Here is a 22,439-nt window from a genome sequence, read left to right as displayed (position 1 = left end):
CTCAATGAAACAGTTCTGAAAAGTTACTGCGCATTCATTCTTGCATTGTGCTCATGGCCATGGCTAGCACAGTGGGAAAAATTTAGCTCAGGGCAGAAAGGCATGAGTGAGATCTTATATCATAAACCGATTTCCTGATGTGTGCTTGGTCCTTTAGAACAACTGATAGCCAGCATAAACAGGACCAGTCTCCAGTTGCCATGAACAAGCACACAGGAAAAAACAGAGGCAGTGTAAGTTGGCATACGTAACCGGCTGACCTGGTTCAGTGTTTCCACAGAAAGGAGGACAGCAGAGCGGAGTAAGCAGGAGAGAAAGAAAACGAGAGAAAAGGAAAACTGGAAGGCTCCTGAACTATATTTAGGTCATTAACCTTGGACAGAGCATCACCAAGTTTACCTTACCTCTATACACTAAAATCCCAAGAAGAACTGTATGTTCTAAAAACGGTGCACAATTGTATTTTTAAAGCTCTAACAATGTCTAAATTTAGGCACTTAATTGGTGTACCGAAGTTAGGAGCCTACCTGCTGGAGACTCTGCCTTCATTCAGGGGACAGTGACTGGAGATTTAGCCCATCTAGGATCTGACATATTCTTGGGAAATCCAGTTCTCACCATCAGCAACAGAGGGAACCTAAATCTACCATGCTTGTAACTCAGGTACCCCAAGCCATTGCCATACAGGTTTTTCTTTCAATAGCATTACTGCTCAGTCAGCAGGCACTCCTAGTTACTTTTGTCTGCATCTGTGCTGAATCCTTAGTAAGGGCAGTGCTGTTACTTATGTTACTGTATAGTGGACTGGATTGGGGGACTGATGGAGGTTTTTTATTTCTTGCTATTCTTTTTTAAGGCAGGCACAGTCTCCCAGTGCTGTACATCCCAGTACAGCACTGACAAGTATAGAAGCAGCACAGGAGAGATGACAGGCAGCCAGTGTTGGCAGCTCAGATACCAAAAGAAGCGTTTGTGAAAGCTCATGCTTTGGTAACTGCCAACAGGTTGAATGGGACAAATCCACATTCTCGGGTGGAAAGCACTGGAGGCCTAACAGTTTCTTATTGCCATGGTATGCTGTCTCCAGCTTGGCGAGTGTTTGCTGCTGGCAACTGGAAATTCAAGGGAAGCAGAAGTGTCTCAGCCCTACCTACCTTTGCTGAAGATAAACACAACGTGGAGGCAGCAGGGTGGCTGCAGGTCTGTACTTACTTTCAGGATGAGCTCCTTGGCTGAGTGGGACATAAGGATTCTGTCGCACCAGGCTGGACATCTCGTATTCATGTACTGCTTTCCCTGGCTAGAGTCCTCGCTGTATGGATAACTGCAAACAAATCACCACCACAACCATCAGCAACTTTCTGCAAAGCAGCCTGAAACCTTTGGCTCAAATGACCACACTAATTAAAAAATTTAACTGGCAAAAAGCAGCTCTTTTAGACACCTCTCATACTTATTTATCTTTCTTTCCTCCTCCCCCTTTCTTTCCCATGTGCTCTTTCTCCATTTCTTGTCTCATCTCTACAATCCTACCTTAGGCCAGCATGTTAAGACACACACAGTTTCAAAACTCTCACCTCCTACCTTGCATTTTCACACGTGAGAGTGTTTAAAGACTGCAGACTATCTATGTGAAAGTATGAAAATTAGTTCAACTACAACTCGAGCACAGAGTAGGCTGTTGGCTATGACTATGGAAAATGAATAGGCAGAAGAAACCTAGGAAAAAAAAAGGTTCATCTCATGGGACTTCTTTGCAGGATTCTCTCAAGGAGAGCTATCCAGGAATAAGTTAACAGAAAACAGTTCAGAACACTGGGATCTCTGCAGCTGTACACAAACCCCACCTGTATGGATTCTCTAAGGCTGACAGGACAGAGGATATGACAAGAAAGCAGGCTTTTCAGGGGATATCTTCAGAACCAAGGAATTACAACTATGGTTTAAGGAAAATGATGCTGACTACATAAGATTCTATACCTTTATATGAAATTGTGTTAACAAAAAGTAAATTCTTTTGTAAAGACATCTGGAATAGAAGCTGATTAAATAGCAGTCATGCTGTAGGGTCATTATAAATGTGCTATGGGATCTCCAGCGCATTCTAACTTAGCTTTAAAAGCCAACAGGAAGTGTTTATTTTAACTCAGGGAACAGCCTAAAATAAGTTAACTCAACATGCCTGTGTGAGCCCACAGACTGAAATAATCTAAAGCACCTGAAGTGGCAACCTCTGGTTCAACGGTCAGGAGGCTCAGACCAAAGTTTTCCTCGTTTTATCCAACTGTTCTCACTAGTTTAATATGACAGAACTTTGATGATGGCTCATCATGCTGTGAGGCCCACTGTTTTCCCAGACCATTTCCAAAATGGCATGGCTAGGTAGCCAAAGAGGGGGTTTGCAGAAATCCAGAGGGTTTGTGACAGGCTCAATTTCTTTATAATTGTTTTTCCACAAAAACCATAAGGCTGGTGCTTATTATCTACATATGTATGGGTGGGTGTATTTAAAATGACATTTGCATTTTATTCTGCTCATCACTGAATTCATAAAGGAAATACTGAGGTTTTCCTGATATGTGTGTTAAAATAAAATCTCTCCTATTGTAACAAAAGGGTTTGCATGCTTGAAGAGAAACTTATTTACCACCCTACTTGGTGTGATACTCTGAAACTGAGACGTATAGCTTTCTACCAAATGGGTTTACAAGCTACACTGCCATTAAAAAGATTAGCCGTGGCAAACATCCAAGAAAAGCGTACTGAACATATTGGAACAAACCAGTGATCTCAGTACCTTTTCCACCTCATCAAACCTAACAAGACTCATTTTCAAAACATATTATGAGAATTCAATTTGCTGCTTCACTGACATACAGAAGTACAGCTTATTTCTGAGTGTCTGTGAAATATTTTGATGATGTAATACTATCGGTAGTAGAAGCTCTTTGTCTGCAATTTAAGGGTTGACTTTTTCTGGAAACCTCTTACTTTAGTTACTCAGGAACCCCACATAACTGAAGCTACTTTTTATGACATAAGGTGTAATAATCTATCACATTTCATATAATCCTTCCTTTTACAGCATTAACTATATGGCTTTTAAAGTATGAAGTTCTGTACCTGGAGTGATCTGTTACTGCTATGTGTTACAGCACTTCATCCAAGAGCCTATATTCTGCGAAATGGTATTTATCAATTTGCTTTATTGATCTTAACGTTTTCACAGGGTGAAAACTTCTGCCAATTTTTCAAGGTCTTTAGTGCTGATCACCCGGTCAAGAAGTTACTGTAGTTTACAAATCTTTGACAAATCAGATTTCTAATGGCTGGGACAGAGATGAAAATAAATGCTGCAAAAGTTATCCAGACAAAATGATCTGTAGGTAATAATTTAATACAATAAAGTGGGGCAAGCTCTTTTTATAAAGCAGCATCCTTCCTTCAGGCCAGAAGTGTGGAGCACTCTGTCTTGCTGCACTCCCGTGAATAAGGCTTCTCCCTCCACACCACTGCCTCTTTGGCTTGTGCAAGTCTCACTCTCAGTGAAATGCTGACATAGACATAATAAAAAATCCTAACTAGATACACCCCCCCCAGAATAAGGAGAACTATTTGATCTCTTCCTGCATGCTCTAGAAGGGTCACAAATACTTTGGAATAAGCAGGCTTCTTTTGTAGATGGGCTCAAAAAGTGATCATAGCTGAGTATGACTCAAAATTGCTGGGAGGGATTCTTTTTTGTGACTAAACAGGTTTTGGGGATAGGATAGTTTCATTTATTATATGCCATTTATCTTAAACAGATTTTTGCAAATAAAAGCTCTATTAGAGGTTTCTAAGAAGACTCTCACTGAAGAAATCTTCATGAAACATACTGCTGAACGTATGCTATTCCAGAATAAAACTTTTCAAACAACATACACTCCAGTAGTTGTCTCCATCATCCTGTTCTGTAGTTAAATGAACAGTGGAATGAAAATAGCGTGACTGTTTCCAGAATGGAATCATCTTCTTGTGAACTCTAAAGCTTTTACTTGGTTGGAGCATTTATAAGGGTTTTCTTATAACCTATATAAGGTTATAACCATTTATAAGGGTTTTCTTATCCACCTGTGGATACTCTGGTGTCTCACATGATGTAACCTCGTTCAGATGCCTTCCCACCAGCTGATGGGACTTAAAACCAGTCAATAGGAGTAATCGAAAGAGGAGACAGACAGATGCATAAGCATTTCAGGAAGCCAGGCTGATGATTCTGGTGCTGCCGTAACAGAAAGATGTTGCAAAAATCAAAGACACAAAGAATATGCCTGAAGCCTCAGAACTGCCACACAGAGCAGCACTCAGTTTCAGTCTTGTACACAAAATCTGTCACCAGAATGCAGCCTTTGGGTGTGCTCCTGCACTCCCTGCAAACACACATCTCCCAAAGCTGGCAAACTTGGCCCCACAACTGTGAAGGCTGCAGAGTGCCCAACAGGATAACTAACAGGAGAGCATGTATTTCAGAAAAAGCAGGACATAAAGACACGACACTTATTTTGCTTCTTCCAATACAGCAAGTGCCCAGATAGCACAGACTCAAGATGGTACTCAAGAGACTGGAAAATATTTCCCCCATCTTCAATGGGCTAACCAAGATACAAGTGTGCTAATTTTATTACTAACTTTTTGTTCTCTCTAGGGTGGCTTCATAATTTACCTCCTCTTTTCCTTCCTTTCAACCCCACTTCTCACTTGCCTCTTTGAAAGAAAGCATAAATAGTCTCTTTTAAAGAGTAACATAAATTTAAATTTGTGTGCATGCCAAAAGCAGAACCATTCTTGTAATACACATCTTCCAAAAGACATTAAGCATAACATTGCCTACTATCAAGTGCATTAAAATAGCTTTGTTTTGCTGACATCTCCAGCCTCCACTCATTCCATGCAAGTAAGGAACTCACAGTTCTTAATTCAAAACTCAGTTAATCTAATTAACAGATTTTCTGATCTATGAATTGTATAAACAATTACAGGCTTGTTAAAAACAGCTGCAGATCTGATAAAAATAATTTCAAGGACTCTACACCAAATAATCAAACGTTAAAATTTCCAGTATTAATCTCCCAGAGGGTAAGCATCGTGCCACCTTTCTGTGCATGCATTATTAGCCTTGACCATCAGAACTGTGACTGTGGCAGAGAAAAGGGGAGAACCAGCTCTCTCAGTCCCATGACTAGACAGCAAAGAATGTCTTTTTTTTTTCTTCTTTCAGTAGCATTCTGCCTCAATCACAATCTATCTTCTGCAACGTACACAAAACAGTGATCTTGAGAATGAAGAGTGAGTGCTCATGTAAAAATAATGACATAACAGATAAAGGCCCCTAGGTACCACTGAAATATAAAGGATAAATAGATATAATGCTAACACATGCAGGTGCTATAGATCAGTTAAGACTGTACAAACTTCCTAACTTTAGTATTCAGTATCGTTACTGACTTTTTTTTTTACACACACAATATTATGTATATTTAAAGATACAAATAGAAAAATGGGGAATTCCACGTGGAACAACTTTTCTGCCTTGCTTAAAACAGTGGCAAAGTTGAAATTTAGGACCTTAACCACTCATGTTAGCTGAATAACTACTAGCAAAAATAGTCTGTTATTCTCTGCATATGCCAGCCAGTAGAGTTATGCAAAATATACTTTGACTGTATATGCCTCTGGATGATGGACAGACAGGCAGTTCTGGAGCATCCATGCGAGAGGCTTGTACGATTTATCTCCAGTTGTTCAGGATTTATTTTTTCTCAGGATACTCCTTCTAGCTGCTTTTCTACCTTATTTCCCAAACTTTTGTTTCAGTTACATTAATTGCATTTAACCAGGATTACTGTCAGGTGGGTTTTCTGAGTAAAACTTCCAAAAGGTACTAATTTAAGCAACTTCATTAGTATAATGCTCAATGTTGTCAAAATTTAATGAAACTCTTCGAGGAATTGTTAAGTAACTGTTAAGGAGCAGGCTGTCCAATGAACTACTGGTATTACAGTTAATAAGGATGAGAGTGACTCGGCAACTGTTCGGGAAAAATAAACCATTAAGAGTATCAGTAATATTATTGCACTCCTGCTGTTGACAAGTATTGTCAAAGATGATTGGACACCTTTACAAAAATACTTACTGCAGGGTGAAAAGTGTTCTAACATCATAAACCATCCTGTCAGCAGTGTCTTAAAACACAAGCCAACAATACTGTGTATATAAATGTCTCCTTAACTGGCATTTCCAGTCAGGAAAAATGCTCCTAATGAACTCTTCTCTTGTGTAAGAACAGATAAAATGTGTTACTGAGATGGGTGAAATGTACTTTCTAACAGGAAACGATTAATTCGCTTTGGAGTGTTATTACCTTTAAAAGCTGTCACACACAGTTCTGCTTTCCAGCTCATTTTTGCACATAGTGAACGGAGTGAATATGCCTTGCTGCTGATAATGGGTTTTGGTGTTGCTTTAGGGATTCTGCTTTCTATGGTCTAGACATTTCCAGTAGTGTTGTAGGAAGTGTGACAATACCCAGTAGGCAACAGTGGGGAAAAATTAAGCTATGTAATCTTTTTTAGTACATTAAAGGTCATTATGAAAAACTGTGCATCCTACGTCTAGATTCATATGCAGATGTTAAGGCAAACTTTATAATGTTTCAGGGCGTGGAAATACCTCCTATTCAAAGACCACTTGTTTTCATCTACTAATTGTCCCCACATTTAGTTCACTAAACTGTTTCTAATAGAAAATATTTGAGATAGAATGGAATTATAAAGTATTGATGAAAACTGAGCTCTTTATGAGAAGAGCTGAGACACAGTTTAGATTTGGTCCGTTTTATTTGTGAAGTTGGGTATGAGTCCTCACATTTACTAAACCTTCTCTCCCTTTGTCTTTCTATTTACATATGATATTGAGAGAGAACTTCAAAAGAGGAAAAATCCCAACCACTTTTCATCAGAAAATTATTTACTATTTTTGTATTTTGTAAGAAAATTTACCTTTAGTTCTGACACACTTTCAGATTGTCTAAGATGCTTTTACCAGAAGCAAGGACAGTGAATGTAGGCTGCCAGTTCAAGTTTTGCAGACTTCGAAAGTTGTAAGGCCAAAGATATAAATAAAAATATTTTGATATTTTTAATTGACAAGGTCCCAACTCAGCATTAGCGTGAGCTAGTACACGAGTGTGATTTCAATAAAACATCATTCAACCAATCAAACTATAACATCTAATTTTTGTCAGCTTCCAGATCGTTAGTTTCTTCCTCCAAATTGAATTACCATTTTATATTTCACTGAATCTGAAAGGGAGAGATTTGGGTTCCCTAGTTCTCTTCCTAACAAATGACCCCATGTAATTTATCTTCATGTGCTCACTTTAGGCAGCAGATAGTTAAAGCTAAGCAGTAAGACAAGTTACTGTTTGAATTAAATTAGCTGCTTCATATACACCAAAATACTAATAAGCCTTCATGATGCTCTGCTGAGCTAACTGGCCATGATATGCATCTCACTTAAGCCAAATCAGGAGGGTAAACACAGTCCTGCAAACACAGTAGTTAAAGTACAATGCGTTAAACAGCTGCTACTTGCAAAGGCTACACTAACACCATGGTGATGACGCCAACAATCAAAAGTCAAAGGTGACAATAAAAAGGGGGGTCACCCAGGCAATCCCGCAGCACAGGGTAAGAAGGGTAAACAGGACTCAAGCCATAACTCCGGGCACAACACAAAACAGGAAAGTTAACGAAATGATGTTTTTCACTGAATCTTTCTTATGGATTTACGTTGGGCATATTGCTTTTTGGCTTAACGTACTTCTTTGGGAAATACATGTCTATAATATGCTTCAGAGTTAACATTTCTGTATCACCAGTGTAACTCTGAACCTTTTTCAGTGAAAAAAAAAAAAAAAAAAAGCCAGACCCCTTTCTTTTTCCAGCGAACAACAACTGGCCCTTTACTTTCCCTCAAGAATGCTTCCCATAGAGAAAATCTCCCCTCGCTGATTACGAACATCCTACGGCTAAACGACGGTGACAATGTGAACGTGCGCCAGCGCTTGCACCATCCCGCCGGCCGCCAGTGCCCCTCTGTGGGGTATTTAGCCTGCGTCAGAGCAAGAGGCTGACACACAGCTAATAGCAACTGGTGGGCTACGCCTTGCTGTTCAATACGAGCATCGTGGGGAAGCCCAGTTAACAAAAATGGATTATTCAGCAATACTAATGCCTCAGCGAGTGGACAATGAGCAACGCGCTCTATTGCTTTAATAACAATAATGTTGTACTTCACTAAATGTATGTAATACTGCTACTATTACAAGTGGATAAATGTAATTATTAATAATGTTGGCTTGTTGGGAAGGACCCAGTGCTGGCTTGTTTCAGCAAAACGGTCTGATGTTACTGAATGTGACTGTGATGGAGCTAAATGTCTTTCCTGGGAACGTGCCTGGCTTAGAGTAAGTTACTCTGAGGCTATAATTTACAAATTCTCATACTGGAAAAAAATCAGTGCAAAGCTGAAGCAACACATGGGACAGGGTTCAGGTTCCAAACTACCGGGCTTTTTAACAGCACTTTCAGCCAAGAATACAATGAACGGCCTGGTTAGCAGCAAAGACCATAATCTATTTAGAATTTGCTTTACTTTCTGCTTGCAGCATGGTCTGTAATCCTCACCTTACACATGGCATACAATAATATTCAGTCCTTGAAACTTTTTTACTTCATTGATTTTCCTTTCTTTTTCCCTTTGCCACAATTCCTTAAAGCAAACAGAACTGCTTACTTGGGTAATTCTACCAGTTCCTCACAAATTAAAGAAACGCCCTATTTTAATTTGGAAATTAATTGAGAATGATGGTGAGAGTGGTACTGGTTTAATGCGAGGAGAGAAATGGGGATAAGATCTGTCTAAAAGCCATTTTAATGATTAAATTCTAATTGTTTTGGAGGAAATGATAGCTGTCTCTTCTGCTTCCAGCTGGGAAGCTGTTTCTGTGCTCCAGAATGTGCCTTCGATGCTGGAAGAACCCAGACAACTATACAACGTCCTGTGGGGATTTGTTCCTCAGGGGCTGAGGGATCTGCTGGCGATTCAGGATAACTCACTGATACCTGGAAGGTGTTTTACAGTGCATTAACGAGTACAAAGTATTTCTATTCAGTGGAAAATACTTCTTAATTGGCAGAAAAATCATGTGTTATAAATGTAACTGTTACAGCAAGCATAAAAATCATCTAGGGCTTTAACAATTTTTAATCTATTTGAGTGCGTAACTCCCCCTTTTGTGAGACAACAGGACCCAGGAGTGTTACTGAGGTAATGTTCTAAGAAATGGGACTCCTGTTTTGCTTTGGGAGTACTGCACCAGTCCTGGCAGCAGATGGTTTGTGTACTCTGAAAACATGCAGGCCAATTGGTGAGGACACTGGTAAGTAAAGGCAGCCCATCAAAATCTAACCCATCATCCTGTCTTCCCATTTCACACCCAAGGGCGACAACCTAGATATGTACAGTGGCACCCACAAGGCTGGGTACAAAAGGCAGAGCTGTTTTTCTCTGGACGGTCTCTGCAGGAGGGAAGGAACAAGTGAGTGCATTTGGAAACGGCTTTGCTTCATGCAGAGCAGACTAGCTCACTCTGTAGTGCAAATTAGACCAGAAAAAATATATGTATCATTGTGCAACCTACTATAATAAAAAAAGGTCATGGGACAAAATACAAGGGTAGAGAATAAACAGATTATAGACTAAACAGGATTCTCACAGAATAAGGGACCAGAGCCAGAGGGAATTCCAAAGGAGAAACACTCTTCCAAGAGTAAACGGGATTCAACCTGTCTCCTGGTGAGAGGTGTCAAAGCCAAGATACTGCTAGTGCAGAGGGTCTGCTTGAGAAAAATACCACACAGAGGATATCTAAGACGCAAACATATGTCCAACCAGTAAATTACATGACAGCCTAATGCAACAACAAACAAGAATAGGTCCCTTTAAGAGAATGATTAATACATGAGATTACTGTGCATGCAGACTTATCTGAAAGCAAACCTTGTAGGTGGGTGTGAACTCTTGCTAAAGTCAGCTCCTATCTTTGCTATACAACAGCTACAAGAATAATTATAATAATTAATGGAGAACAGTGATAAAGGTAACAATTGCCCACCTGTATATTGACTGACCACAATGTCGTTACTTCTTTTTTCACACCTACTGCCTTTTGCAATGATTGCTGACTACCACAAACTCTTTTCCAGCCTCACACTGGGCTTGCTGTTTGCTCACGGCCAGGCTGTTGAGCCTGTGACTGACAGAGCTTACAGAGTTTAAAATTCTGAATTGTATTTAGTCTCCAGTGGCTAAGGTTGCTATGGGCTACATTAGATTACAAAGGGTAATGAGATGAAAACATGAATATTCACTATATAAAGTAAAAGGCCTCAAAATATAGTATAGGAATGGGTGAATAATGTCTGAAAAATACTCCATTAGAACAGCTCTTTTATCTGTGTAAAGATAGCAGACTTGTAATGCAGCCTGTGATTTCATATTAAGCTGTGATTCCTCTTCCAGCCTGCCTTCATTTTTAGCAAATTTCAGGAGGATTGAGGAAGGATTTGCTGTTGCTGGAGGCAGTGTGGTTTGTTACTTCTCCCATTCTCAGCCCAAGGGAAGACCCATGAGGAAAGGGGTGGGCTTTGAAGAGGTTAGCCTCTTGCCTGGGGAGAGGAACAACTGACCCCAACTCTCTTTTCTCTGCCGGCTGGCAGAGATGGCTGCATTTTCTGCAGACACCTCTCCCATGGCAGGTTTCTGGTGATCCCGACTGTGAAGGGCAAGAATGTGCTGGGCAACTCCGGTGGGCAGAGGCTGCTGACCGGAGGTAAAATGGCTTCAGCTCATACAGGTCATGAGCTAGCAGGCTGAGAGTTTTTTCTTTGGAAGTTCATTCGCTGCATCGCTAGCATGCTTCTCTGTGATGCACGGGTTATACAGGACGGTAAACTGATGCAATATAAGCACATACTTAAAGAATTAAAAGGAACTCAGAATTGAAGAGGAATTTAGAGAAATGCCTACATATTAAGTGCCCTGCTGAACAGAGGAGATAATTGACAGCCTTGCAAATTAAGCAGATGCTGTAAGTGCTATGCTCAGTCAAGGCTTTGTTCTGAATGTTTTTGAGGGGCGACTGCCTGACCATCACTCCCTCCGTGCCGCAGCAGGATGGTCACGCAGGGCAGGATGAAAAATTCACATAAGATCAAGCAGACATATGGTCTTAAACTAAATTACAGTTTTGCACTGGAGAAGAACAATAGGTTTGTTTTGTTTTGAGTTCCAGAAGTATGCCTGCAGAAATGCTATTTTTAGATGTGGCTGGTAGGAGAGTTCAGAAGTGGCTTTGGAATCTTCTCCCCATACAAAGTTGACTGGAAAGAGTCCTGAAGCTAACATTCAGTAACACAGAGTCTATCAAGACCTTGCGGAAACCCACTTGCATATACATTAACATGAATTTACTGTGTTGCCTTAATACCATTCAATTTATAGCTACAATTCGATTTATAACTATAATACACTATAACTATAAATTCTCACAGAACTATTATTATATATATAATTATGATCTATACGTACCAAAATTAATGTATGATTAAAAATATTAACATATTTATGTAAAATCCAACAAATGCCATTTGTGCATTGCTTAGTAGTTTGAAAACATAGTGAACCACTGTTTTGAAAGGGCAGAAAGTAAGTCAAATGGTGGATTACTGGCTAGATAAAACCAAAGCACTTAAATTTAATTTATACCCAATCAAGGCCAAAGTGGTAATTCTAAAAATCCTCATTTGCCTGCCATCTTATCAACCATGCCAAGGCTCTGGTCTCCACTCCTAGAATTGTTTTTCATATTTTGTCCAGTGATTGTTTCCTGTGAAATGCAGAAGCAACCCTGAGAGCAGAGCTCATCTCTGCTCCTCCACTTACAGGCGGATGGCTGGCCACGGGGTGACAGCATCCTCTACTTTTGTACTTTGTCTTTTTGACCTTGTGCCTGCTATATTCAAAATGAATAACCCAAAGGAGGTATGCTATATGGATAGGAAAATACGCATGCAACAGGGTGCTCTTCTTCTGAGATCTTGCTGTGAACCAAAGGGAAGTAAGCATTTTACTTCTTGTTTTGAAATTTCTTATGTCAAGTTTCAACTTGCAATAAATTTTAATGGTCATTATAAACTTATAAAGCCTTGAAAAATAGCTTTTCTAAATATAGAATTGACTGTCCTGGCTTTTAGTGATTTAAGTCAGGACTACAAGGTTATATTAATTTCACTACACTGTGTTTTTATGCAGTCTTTCACAATGGATAGCCAACTTAACACACCTTCCCACAGAGGGTTTAAATGAAGGTGGGTCCTCCCTCAAAGGATCAAAAAGCATGGAGTATTTGCATTAACTTGTTATGGAGGGCATCAGCTTCGTTTCAGTTCTTTTTTAAACACCAAACGGTGACAAGACAGCTGTACAGCAATGTTCTTATTTTCTCCATGGCTGTCTAAACTTGGCAAATAGAGCAATGCCGGGAAAGAGGCCTCTGGTATTTCAATTTCCTTTCAGAATTATCTGTACCATTGCTTAGAGACAAACAAGAAGTCAGTAGTTTAAAAAGAAATATTTTAAAGTATTATTGACTCAGTATGGGGTCTCCACTCTCCACAGAATTAAAAAGTAACTTTTTATTTGATATTTATTACAACATCAAAATTTTATTTTTAGGAACCATCAGCACAGGGACTGGGAAGAAAATAAGAAAAGGTGTATATAAAGTTCAGTTTTTAAAAGCTGGTATTAAAAAGCATGATACAGTAGCTGGAAATACCCAAAGATCTAATTTTTTGCCAAGACCTGTGAATAATGATTTCTGAGATGTTTTCTCTAACAAGTGGTAAGAGTTAAGTGCTCTCTTATTATTACTCAACTGATTATTGAATGTAGTTTACAGTCAACTGAGAAGGTAACAAACTATAGAAAAGCACGCTGTACATGAACTTTGAAGAGCGTAATGAAATTGACAACTATAAATACGTGAAGAAGAACAAAAAACCAGAGAAGTATTGCAACACATCATCATTTCATTATGGCATTTTATAGTTACAAAATTACTCAAGAAGTCAACATTTCTATTACTACTTATATTGAAATGCCATCTCAGTGTAATGAAAAACTGCAAACAAGAAGGTCTGACCACTTAAGAATTCTAGGTCCCTAAATAAAAAGATAAGAAGAATCTTGAGGTTTTTTTATAACAGACAATTTGCATTTTTTCATACTCTAAATGGTGCATTTTATGAGAAAGCACATTAAAAATGCCTTTTGCTTTGTTTTTTTCACTTCCTACTCTTTTCTTTATTATTTTCCCTAAATCCTAGACAGCAAGAGTGGTAACTCTTCCCTACCATTCCTGTAAAGTCTCATGGAAGGTCAGTTTCCCTAACATTTATGAATATGGGAGATTTTTATCAGCGTATTAAGGCAATTCAGCAGTTCCTTTCCCCTGAGAACCAAGCCCACTGTTGTCATTTGTGTCCCAAGGTGTGTCCTGCACCTAAACAAGCCCCCTGGCCCCTTGCCCAGCCGAAGCGCGAGCACGTCCCCAGGGCAGCGTCACGTCACTCTGGCTCCAGGGTCACCAGTAACACCGGAAAGCCAAATTCATCATGGGGCTGAGCAGCGCCAGGGCTTGTCGTGCCTGGCCTGACGGATAGCTTACTGAGCACGAGCAAGGTGTATTTACAGCTCGCATTGCGTTCTTGGCGGCAAAGCAGAAGGCACCAGAGTGCTGCTTGTTCCGCTGCTGGCAGCCTGTGCCGAACTGCCGAGCTCGGACACCGGCTGTTTCTCCAAACCGGAACCAGTGAACAGCACTGTATCATGATGTGATGTTATGCAGAACTTACGGTGCTCTACGAGAAGGTATTATAACTTTTAAAATGGAGTATGAAAATTTTGGATAACGATATGCTTATAAGAAGGTTCATCTAAAGAGCAAAGTATAGTGATTTCCTTTAAGAAAAATTCTTATCAGTATGAAAATATATGCCTACATGACTGTCATGGCTTCATTTGAAATTAAGGAGAAAGGACTGAGAAATTAATTGCAAAAGATGCAGATATAGTAATACGAAATAATTAAAACACAGAACGTACAAAAACGTTCTCTCTGTTCAGATCATTGCAACAGAATTTCATAATTTTAAATGAAAACTGAGAATATGCAAGTATGAGATTGGCTTATTTTCTCAGTCCGTACTCTTAAGTATGTAAGCACTCTGAGGACACCAAAACTTCCAAATACTTTCTAGGACAGCAATATGTTTACCCTCATTTTTTGTAACCACAGGCTCAAATTTAAAATTAAATTCCGAAATACCTTTGTAGTCGTAACTGAGAAAAATACTATTAGAGAAAAACAATTCTGGTCACCCTCTGTCTATGAGCAAGTTTTTGCAGTCTTGAAGAGGAGATCCGTACAGTGCATGAACGTGTGATGGTGCTGCTGAAATAAGCAGGAATGGGGACCAAGGTGTGAGAATTCAGGACTGGGTTCACTGCCTGCAGTTCATGACAAAAGCGCTGTTCAGAGCTAGCTTAACTCAAGGCTTTCCTCTAGAAGAAAGACGTTCTATCTTATGCATTCACCATAACACCTGGCACCATGAAAATAAACTGTTTTCTTACTTATTACTTTAATTAGGACTTTCCTTATTTTTATGCTACAAAACCAGTTGTTTTCATTCGAAACAAAGCTCTCTTATGAAGAACTGGAGTTGGTTGTCCAACATTGGACATGTCAGGTCCCCAGCCAGCACTGGCTGGGAGGTTAGGACTAGGATGTCATGCTGCATTCAGTGTTACGCTGGGAAGTAAGGTAAAATATGGGTCAATAACAGTGCAGCATGTTTCTATCTAGACATATTTATACCTGAGGTATCTGGATTACCGTGTAATGCTGCTTTACGAGTGGTGTGAAAACAAACCAAGAAAACTGCTCAGGGTGAAATTTTGGCCCCACTGAAGTTAACCACAAAAATACCACCGACTCAAAGGAGTAAAGCTTTCAACCCCAGGCCAGCTATGGTAGTGTATCAATAAGATCTCATGACAAAGTCCAGAGAATAAACAGTTTATGCTGATAAAAATGAATTTATAAGTAACTTAGTCTGCTGCAACTCAAAGGGATATGACCTTTTCCATTTATCTCAGCAGTACACTGAATCTCAAGCATGCTTTCTGAGGGAAAAATTTACAAGAAAGACAGGAACACAACTGTGCTATTGATTTGTAGAACTCCGTGTGCAAATCAGGCAATTAATTGTATGCACAAATGATGAAGCAAATGAAAGAAACAGAAAACTGTCCTAATTGATCTTTCATTTTTTGAGAGATGTGAACTGTAGTACAAGATGTATTGAGTACCATTTTAACCAAGATACTCTGTCTTCAGTTGTTGGCCAGCATCCCATGACGTAAGACTGTAACACCATGGATCAAGAACAGAAGCAGAGAGTACTTCATAGACTGAATCAATGGACCATAATTCAAATATCATGCATGAAACAAATTCTGAAGTACTACTTTGAGGCTATCATTACAATTGGTTACAACTTCCTTCTAAATTCAAATGCTCACTAATTAAGGCCATAAGCCTGACACAAAAAGTGACTAGAGCTTTCTCTGTCTCTCCCTCCAGTGAAAAAGGCTTTGTTTGATGCATTTGCAGAACAAACGGATGCGCCATACACTTTCTAGCTAAGAATACCAAGAAGCTTAAAGAACTAGTTTCTAAATACACAGGACTGATCATATCCTCCTTTGGTTAAAAATACAAAATCTAGGATGACTGGATATATGACAAATATATATTAAGCTTGTATTTACAAACAGTATATACAAGCAGCTAAGTCATGATAAGCTACAGATTTTTTTTTTTCCCCTGAAAGAAAAGAAAAAATGAGGGAAAAATGGATGAAAAACTACTAGGAAGTGAAACCAAGACATTTAGGCCATACATTTAATTTCTTTCTCACATGAATGAAAACATTCTAAGTTAAAAAGAAAATGTCCTACATTAAAACCACTGCTTTTTGCTTATTCAAAATACCTGGTTTTGCAGTTAATAGCACATTGTGGTCATTATTTCAATACAAAGAAAAAGAAATCATATTATTTCTTCCAGGAAAATCAATGTGCTTAGTTTCATGAACAAAAATAGGACACTGACCTGCAGTAACTCTAACAACCATAAATCCAGTTCTGCAGTGCTTCACTTAGGCAAGACTTCTTACTGAGGCTTGGCACCTGTGCAAGGACTACACAACGGAAAGCAGGATTCCCTTGCCATATAACCCAGAACACGAGGAGGGATGGGTGAAAAGAAGCACCCTAACATCAAGCCAATTTGCTCTTTGTATATGCATGAGTTTAGCTTGTTGATTTTACATCTTATATTTTTAGCAATATTCTCATATTCAATTCTCATATTTTTTTCAATAGTGTCTGCGTAAGTTCAAAGAAATTTTGTGTTATATAAACTCAGGGTTAGTATCCCTTCCATGCCACAAAGGAAGTGCCAGCTTTCAGTATATAAAAAATTTATTTCTATTTATTACTATTACTATTACTTAGTTGTAAGAAGGAAACAGAGTGAGTAGCAGGCAAAGCTGCACGTTTATCCCCTTCACTGCTCCCCTTCAACATAGGTGAGAACAGCAGCCGCAGGGCTGGTTCTCTGTGGGCCTTTGGAGGCCGAGGAAGGGTTTGCCACGTTATGCTGTACCCCCTTCCCACTCCCCAGACTGTTCTCAAAGCCCCGAAGTTGGGAACTGAGTGGGAATAGAGGTGAATGGGTGAAGCTGGAAACAACCCTTCACAACCGTTTCCCAAGATTTGGCCAGGGTCCCTGCTCAGAAGTGTCTGCTTCCACCTTGGTAGTGCAGATCTTTTTTTTTACAAGCATCCAAGCGAGTTAAAGAGCTGCGGTCTGCAGATAACTGCTGAGTTCAGCGTCCCTTAGCACTGCAGTGCAGCAGCAATCAGCACAGCACCAGCACGCTGCGCAGCGGTTTGGGGCAGGAAGTGAGGAATACCACCAAACTGAACTCAAGTAACAGTGCGTTTGGGGAGGTGGAATCCAACTACCGGGACTTCGGCCAGAACATCTGTCTAGACGACTATGCTCTTGCAAAAATGTTATGGGATCTTCGATGGCAAGAAGTGGTCAGGATCTTGGTCAGAAGCAAGAGTAATCTGACTGCTGGCCACTGCCCCGGGCAGGATTTGTCAGCAGCTGTGGAGCCAGGGTGCCGCCTCCTGCGGAGCCATACGAAGATGCCCACGGCAGGCATCATGCCGAGAGCGAGGGTATGACAGCCCCTTGTTCTGGGGTAGTGAGGGGAGTGAATGCAAGACCTGAGTCCATCACATCCTGTAATGCAGATCAATGACAGCTAGGGCTCAGCTGCCTCAACTTTAACTTTGCAAGCCAAAATTGTACTTACTGAAATATTTAATCTCTAATATTGGTGGTGTGTACAAAACAAGAGTATGAACTAGATCTGGCTTTGGCTTTGCAAGGAAACAAAAGCAAGTAATAAAATTTAGAAAGAAGGAGCTGGCAACGGATAAGTTGCCATCAGAAGTTGGTGACTGTCCTCCTTGATGACAGCGCTATGGCCTCACAGAGCTGCTCCTGTAATTACCTAGCCAAGTCTGCAAGCGTGTGGGCAGGGGAGGGAAGAAGAAATGATACTTAGCTCATATTACAGGGTATTTCTTTCATTTCACTCATTACCTCAATTAGACAAAGTCAAAATCTGCGTTTCATCCACAGGGATTTCTGGGATGGAACATTTGCACCTGGTCTTGCATTTTTTTTTACCAGGGGTTCATCTCTGGCGTAGCACTTTATTTAGTATTTTTGTTCTAGACGATAATAGACTCATACAGTACATACAGTAGCTTAAAATGTTAATGGTATTGAAGTATATCATTTGGATGTTAATGCTCTGTGCCAAAGAATTCAGATACTGAGGCAGCAGAGAGTACAAATGCAGTTGACTAATATTTAATTTACCTCTTCTTGCTCTTGTTCATATGCTTCTCCCCATCCACTCCCCCCAAACTCACTGCTGGTTTTGTAGCAACGTCAGCAGTTCTCAGTCACAGCTCTCACAAGCCCTATTTATGCCCAGTTTAACTTCTAATTCTTTTGTCAAACATCTTCCATTTTGCCCCAAGGCTTCTTTCTCTCTTTATACAGTCTGACATTATGCCACTTCCAAGCTCCATATCTCAAGGAGAAGTGGCCATACCTCGGCCTGGCAGGGATTCCTAGGTACTCCAGCATCTGGCATCAGCAGTCTATCACTCTCTGTGGATCAGTGCTAGGAAGCAACACAGAAAATCTTTTTCCCAGCTACTCGTTTTCACCTGGGAAGGGCAAGACCAACTCGCTGTCACGTCCCACGGGCAGTATCCTGCGGCCATCTCGCTCTTCCTATGGTTTTCACCACTCTCCCCCCAATACCCCAGATCATCCCTGCCCAGTCCTCCATCCTCTGCAGCCCTGCCTCATTGTCCTAGTCTCTTATCATCTAACTTGCTAGAGCTTTCCTCTTCTGGCTGCTTCTGCAAGTTTCAGTCTCCTTGCCTGGAGACCCAGTGCTGGCCTGAGGCTTCACCCTTCTGAGTCCTAGCTGTGCCCTTCCCTGCACAGCTACCAGGTGGCTCCCGTGAAGTTTTAGTTCTGCCTTTTGTTCCACCTGTATTTCATTCATGGAGACCTCCCACCACTCCTTGCTCCAACGAGATGTAAAGGAGAGGAAGTCTCATTTATTACTTGCCCACCACCTCACAGGGCACAGCCCTTGGTAGCTGTGAGGAAAATCCTGGGTTGTACCCAGTCTAGGTATAATTTGCAAGAAACTTAACCACTAAAATAATAACAGAAATCTCTACTGAGATCTGGATGTATTTGTGAGAAGAAATTTTTCAAGGGTTTAAATCTTGGCCAGATGTTTCACAGACAGATGAAAAGCACAACTTAGATACAAAGACTACTCACACTGAATTTCTGATCTTTGCTTGAGAGCAGAATGACACCAAACCGTATTGACAGAAATGTTTGAAGAATCTGCAAACCATTCAATGCAACAACGTATTTTTGCCAAACCTTGTTCTGGCTGAAAGCACTGATGTTGGTGAAATCAAGTAGAAGTCTATTTCTGGTAAAAAATTTATCTCTATTTCCCCTCACCTCCTTTTACCCTGACCAGGTAGACAACTAATGAAATACACTCAAAAGATGTACACACTGCTGGTCTTCTGTTATCATACTCAATCAATAAGAACAATTTAGAGCGGCGGTAACCTCTCCATGCATACTTCCATTGTCCCAAGGGATCAATATAATCAGTATCGCAGCTGGCTGGTGAGAAATAATGAGATTATGATAACAAAAAGGCAAGCTTTCCAAATTTTTTCTTAGTGTATGCCAAAACATCATACTTTTCTATCTGTCCATAAAGGACAAAATAGCAATATTTAAGAATATTTTATCTATTAAAAAGAAAAAAGTATATAAAAAGTATGTTTTTATCTATGATTTCTTGAACTTTAACTTTCTTTGCGAATGCAGTATTTCTTTCCCTTAAAAGCAACTGTGAGATTTGACTTCTTCCTTCTTGGAAAGGGGCCATACATGTTTAAAACTATACCAAATTTTCCACAGATTTCTCCTGAACAGGACTGCCATTTGCAAAAATCTTGGTTTTGTATGACAGTAATACTTGTCTATTCATGGCTAAAATTCACCTAAGGGACACAGCTGATTAAAATCATGCATGTGTATTAAAAACCCCACATTATTCTAATAGTCTTAACACTTACATGACATGTTTACTGAAACTGAAAAAGCAGAATCTAAGTTCCTTTGGATCCCCCCTTGAGTGATGGCATTAGGCTCTGCACCCCCACTTCGAGTCTACTGCTAGTGAGTGCCATTGCTCGTCAGTTTTCAAAGCTTGAGGCAAAGACTGCCTTTATGGTTGCAATAAAGTACTTTAACAGGTTATCTGGGTCCAGTGCTTAAAAGTAGCTACACATCTCCTAGCACACAATCACGTCAGGTCTATTTTAAGGGCAGCTATAAAAGACAGGATCAGCTGAATCCAAATGATGAGCTATACAGCACTATCGGCATGCGGACTGCACTGTCACTGTTTATGGAGTGGTACAGGGGACGTGGGAAGACTAAACATTTATGAGAGGAATGAAGATCATTATCATTTCTACAGTATGTATGGGAACACTCACATTTTACCCACAGTGCTAGTAACAAGTATCTTTTAGCTAGATAGTTAAATAAATAAATGGATTATATATGAATCTTACCTGGGAGGAAATGAGATGTCCAGTTCATACAATCTGTCTTTAAAGACTGACAGCTCTCTGTCAAATTCTAAAAGCTATAAAAGATAGAAATAAATGTATTCACTCTTTCATGTTGAACTGAAGCAATCTAAAAATACTACATTATATAAAAGGAAATAAATAGAGACTTTGATTACACAGCTTAAGGTATATCCCTCACGTAATAGTTTTTAAAACGTCGTGCAAAACAGTCAGTACTATTTTGATACATAAACAGTTAATTGAGAAAAGTGTGCAAAATGTTCCTTTTCTTCTCACTGAAACACAATAACACTGGCTTTTTACAGCAGTGACCTATATGTACACTTAGTATTTCAAGATGGCTATTTTTTTTCAAATTTTATTAGCAATCTTTTTAAAGATAAACTAGACTAGCATTAAAAAGTACAGCAAACTGATATGCTAATCAGCCCACAAAAATGCCAGCAAAAAGTATCATATTACTTAATATTATCTTTAGCTCAGATAAGAAGGTACAACAAACACAAGGATGTGCACATCACTCTTCCTAAGCAAAGACAAGCAGTGTTTTTGTACACCTATTTTGGGTGGTGCATGTCAGATAGCAGAAAGAGGGATACGTGACAATAGGTAAAATGTGTTCCCAGGCAGCAGCCAAGATATAGTACTGGAAGCAATATTTAACAGAGATGTTCATAAGTCTAAATTTAATGTCCTGTATAAATATTAGTCCTTGCCAAATTTGTTTTCCCCCGGACCTCTACAAAGAAAATAAATATCTGCAGTCTTTTGTTCATAAACACAAACCTGCTCATAACAAGTCAATGGTAATCGTCCACATTAAACCAGTAATTGTTCTGATGGGCACGAACGACCTTATTTCAGAACCACGGCTGGTGTTAAGCCTGACGTCCGGGTGAATTAGCGAGTTAAAAGACAAAAAGCTCATAATCTGCACTGTTACTGGCCGTCGCTCTAAGTGCCACTTTCTATTTTGACAAGCCTGTCATCCAAACAGTATCCCGTACGATGGCGGCGTGTTTGCCTGCTGTTCATTAATCATGTCCCATCTCACAGCTGTGCTGATACCATTGTATGAATGGCAGAGGTTCCCAAAGAAATTAGATTGTCCCCCTCTTTCCCCTCTGCCACCTCATAAATCATTCCTGAAATGTGCAATTAGCAGCTACTTGTACACATTAATTATCTGTGTGAAAAGCAGCTACCTGAACCACCTGCACTGCTGATTAGCTACCTCTCTAAGGCCCACCCGGCCTTCTTCAGTTTCTACTTGCCGTGTTGCTGTATGTACATAGTTTTAAAGGAGGATGCCAATTAATGGGCAGCTTTCCCTGTTTTAGTGCATCTGACACCAAACTCTGTGATGGTACGCTGGAAAAGATTTCGCAATACAAGTAACTGCAGATAATTTGTACATGTTTTAACATCTGATCAAAAGCCTGAGTATCCAAGATGTTTGGATAAATATTTATAAACATCTGTGTGGAAACTTACAGTATGTATCTAATAATAAGCTGAATCCTAAAATTGTTGGGATGGTTCAGTCACTATTCTTACTGAAGCAATCTTAACATACTTCAGAAAAAAATGGGTTATCATGCATGTTTCCAGGCTGTGATCCTATATTTAAGTATGTATAGATACACGTATACCCACAATACATACATACAAACTGGCTATGAAAACAGGAAAAAAAATCTACCATCCCCAGTTAAAACTTTTCTTTGAAATATATGTCTATTAATACAGTGCAAATACATTTTTCCTACTGCTGCCAAGTAAAGAGATCAGAGCAGGCAAGTGGAAGCATCAGGAGAAAGGGGGCTATTTCTGAAGTGTGAAAACTGCAAGGACTGAATAAAAGAACAATGCTCCATAGAACACAATGGTATAAATTACTCATG

At 39.7% G+C, this 22,439-nt stretch overlaps 1 protein-coding gene across 1 annotated transcript in view; it reads right to left on the bottom strand.

Annotated features, from left to right (window-relative positions):
• INPP5A (inositol polyphosphate-5-phosphatase A) overlaps positions 1-22,439 on the bottom strand; it is a 259,357-nt gene that overhangs the window by 4,899 nt on the left and 232,019 nt on the right. The window contains exons 12-13 of the mRNA XM_075026659.1: positions 20,515-20,588; positions 1,213-1,324 (exon numbers count right to left, since the gene is read on the bottom strand). Of these exons, the coding sequence (XP_074882760.1) occupies positions 1,213-1,324; positions 20,515-20,588 (186 nt within the window). The remainder of the gene's footprint in view (positions 1-1,212; positions 1,325-20,514; positions 20,589-22,439) is intronic.

The sequence above is a fragment of the Buteo buteo genome, chromosome 4, assembly GCF_964188355.1.
Source record: "Buteo buteo chromosome 4, bButBut1.hap1.1, whole genome shotgun sequence".
NCBI lineage: Eukaryota > Metazoa > Chordata > Aves > Accipitriformes > Accipitridae > Buteo > Buteo buteo.
The sequence above is the reverse complement of the archived record's forward strand: the minus strand, read 5'-3'. Positions and strand labels throughout refer to the sequence as shown.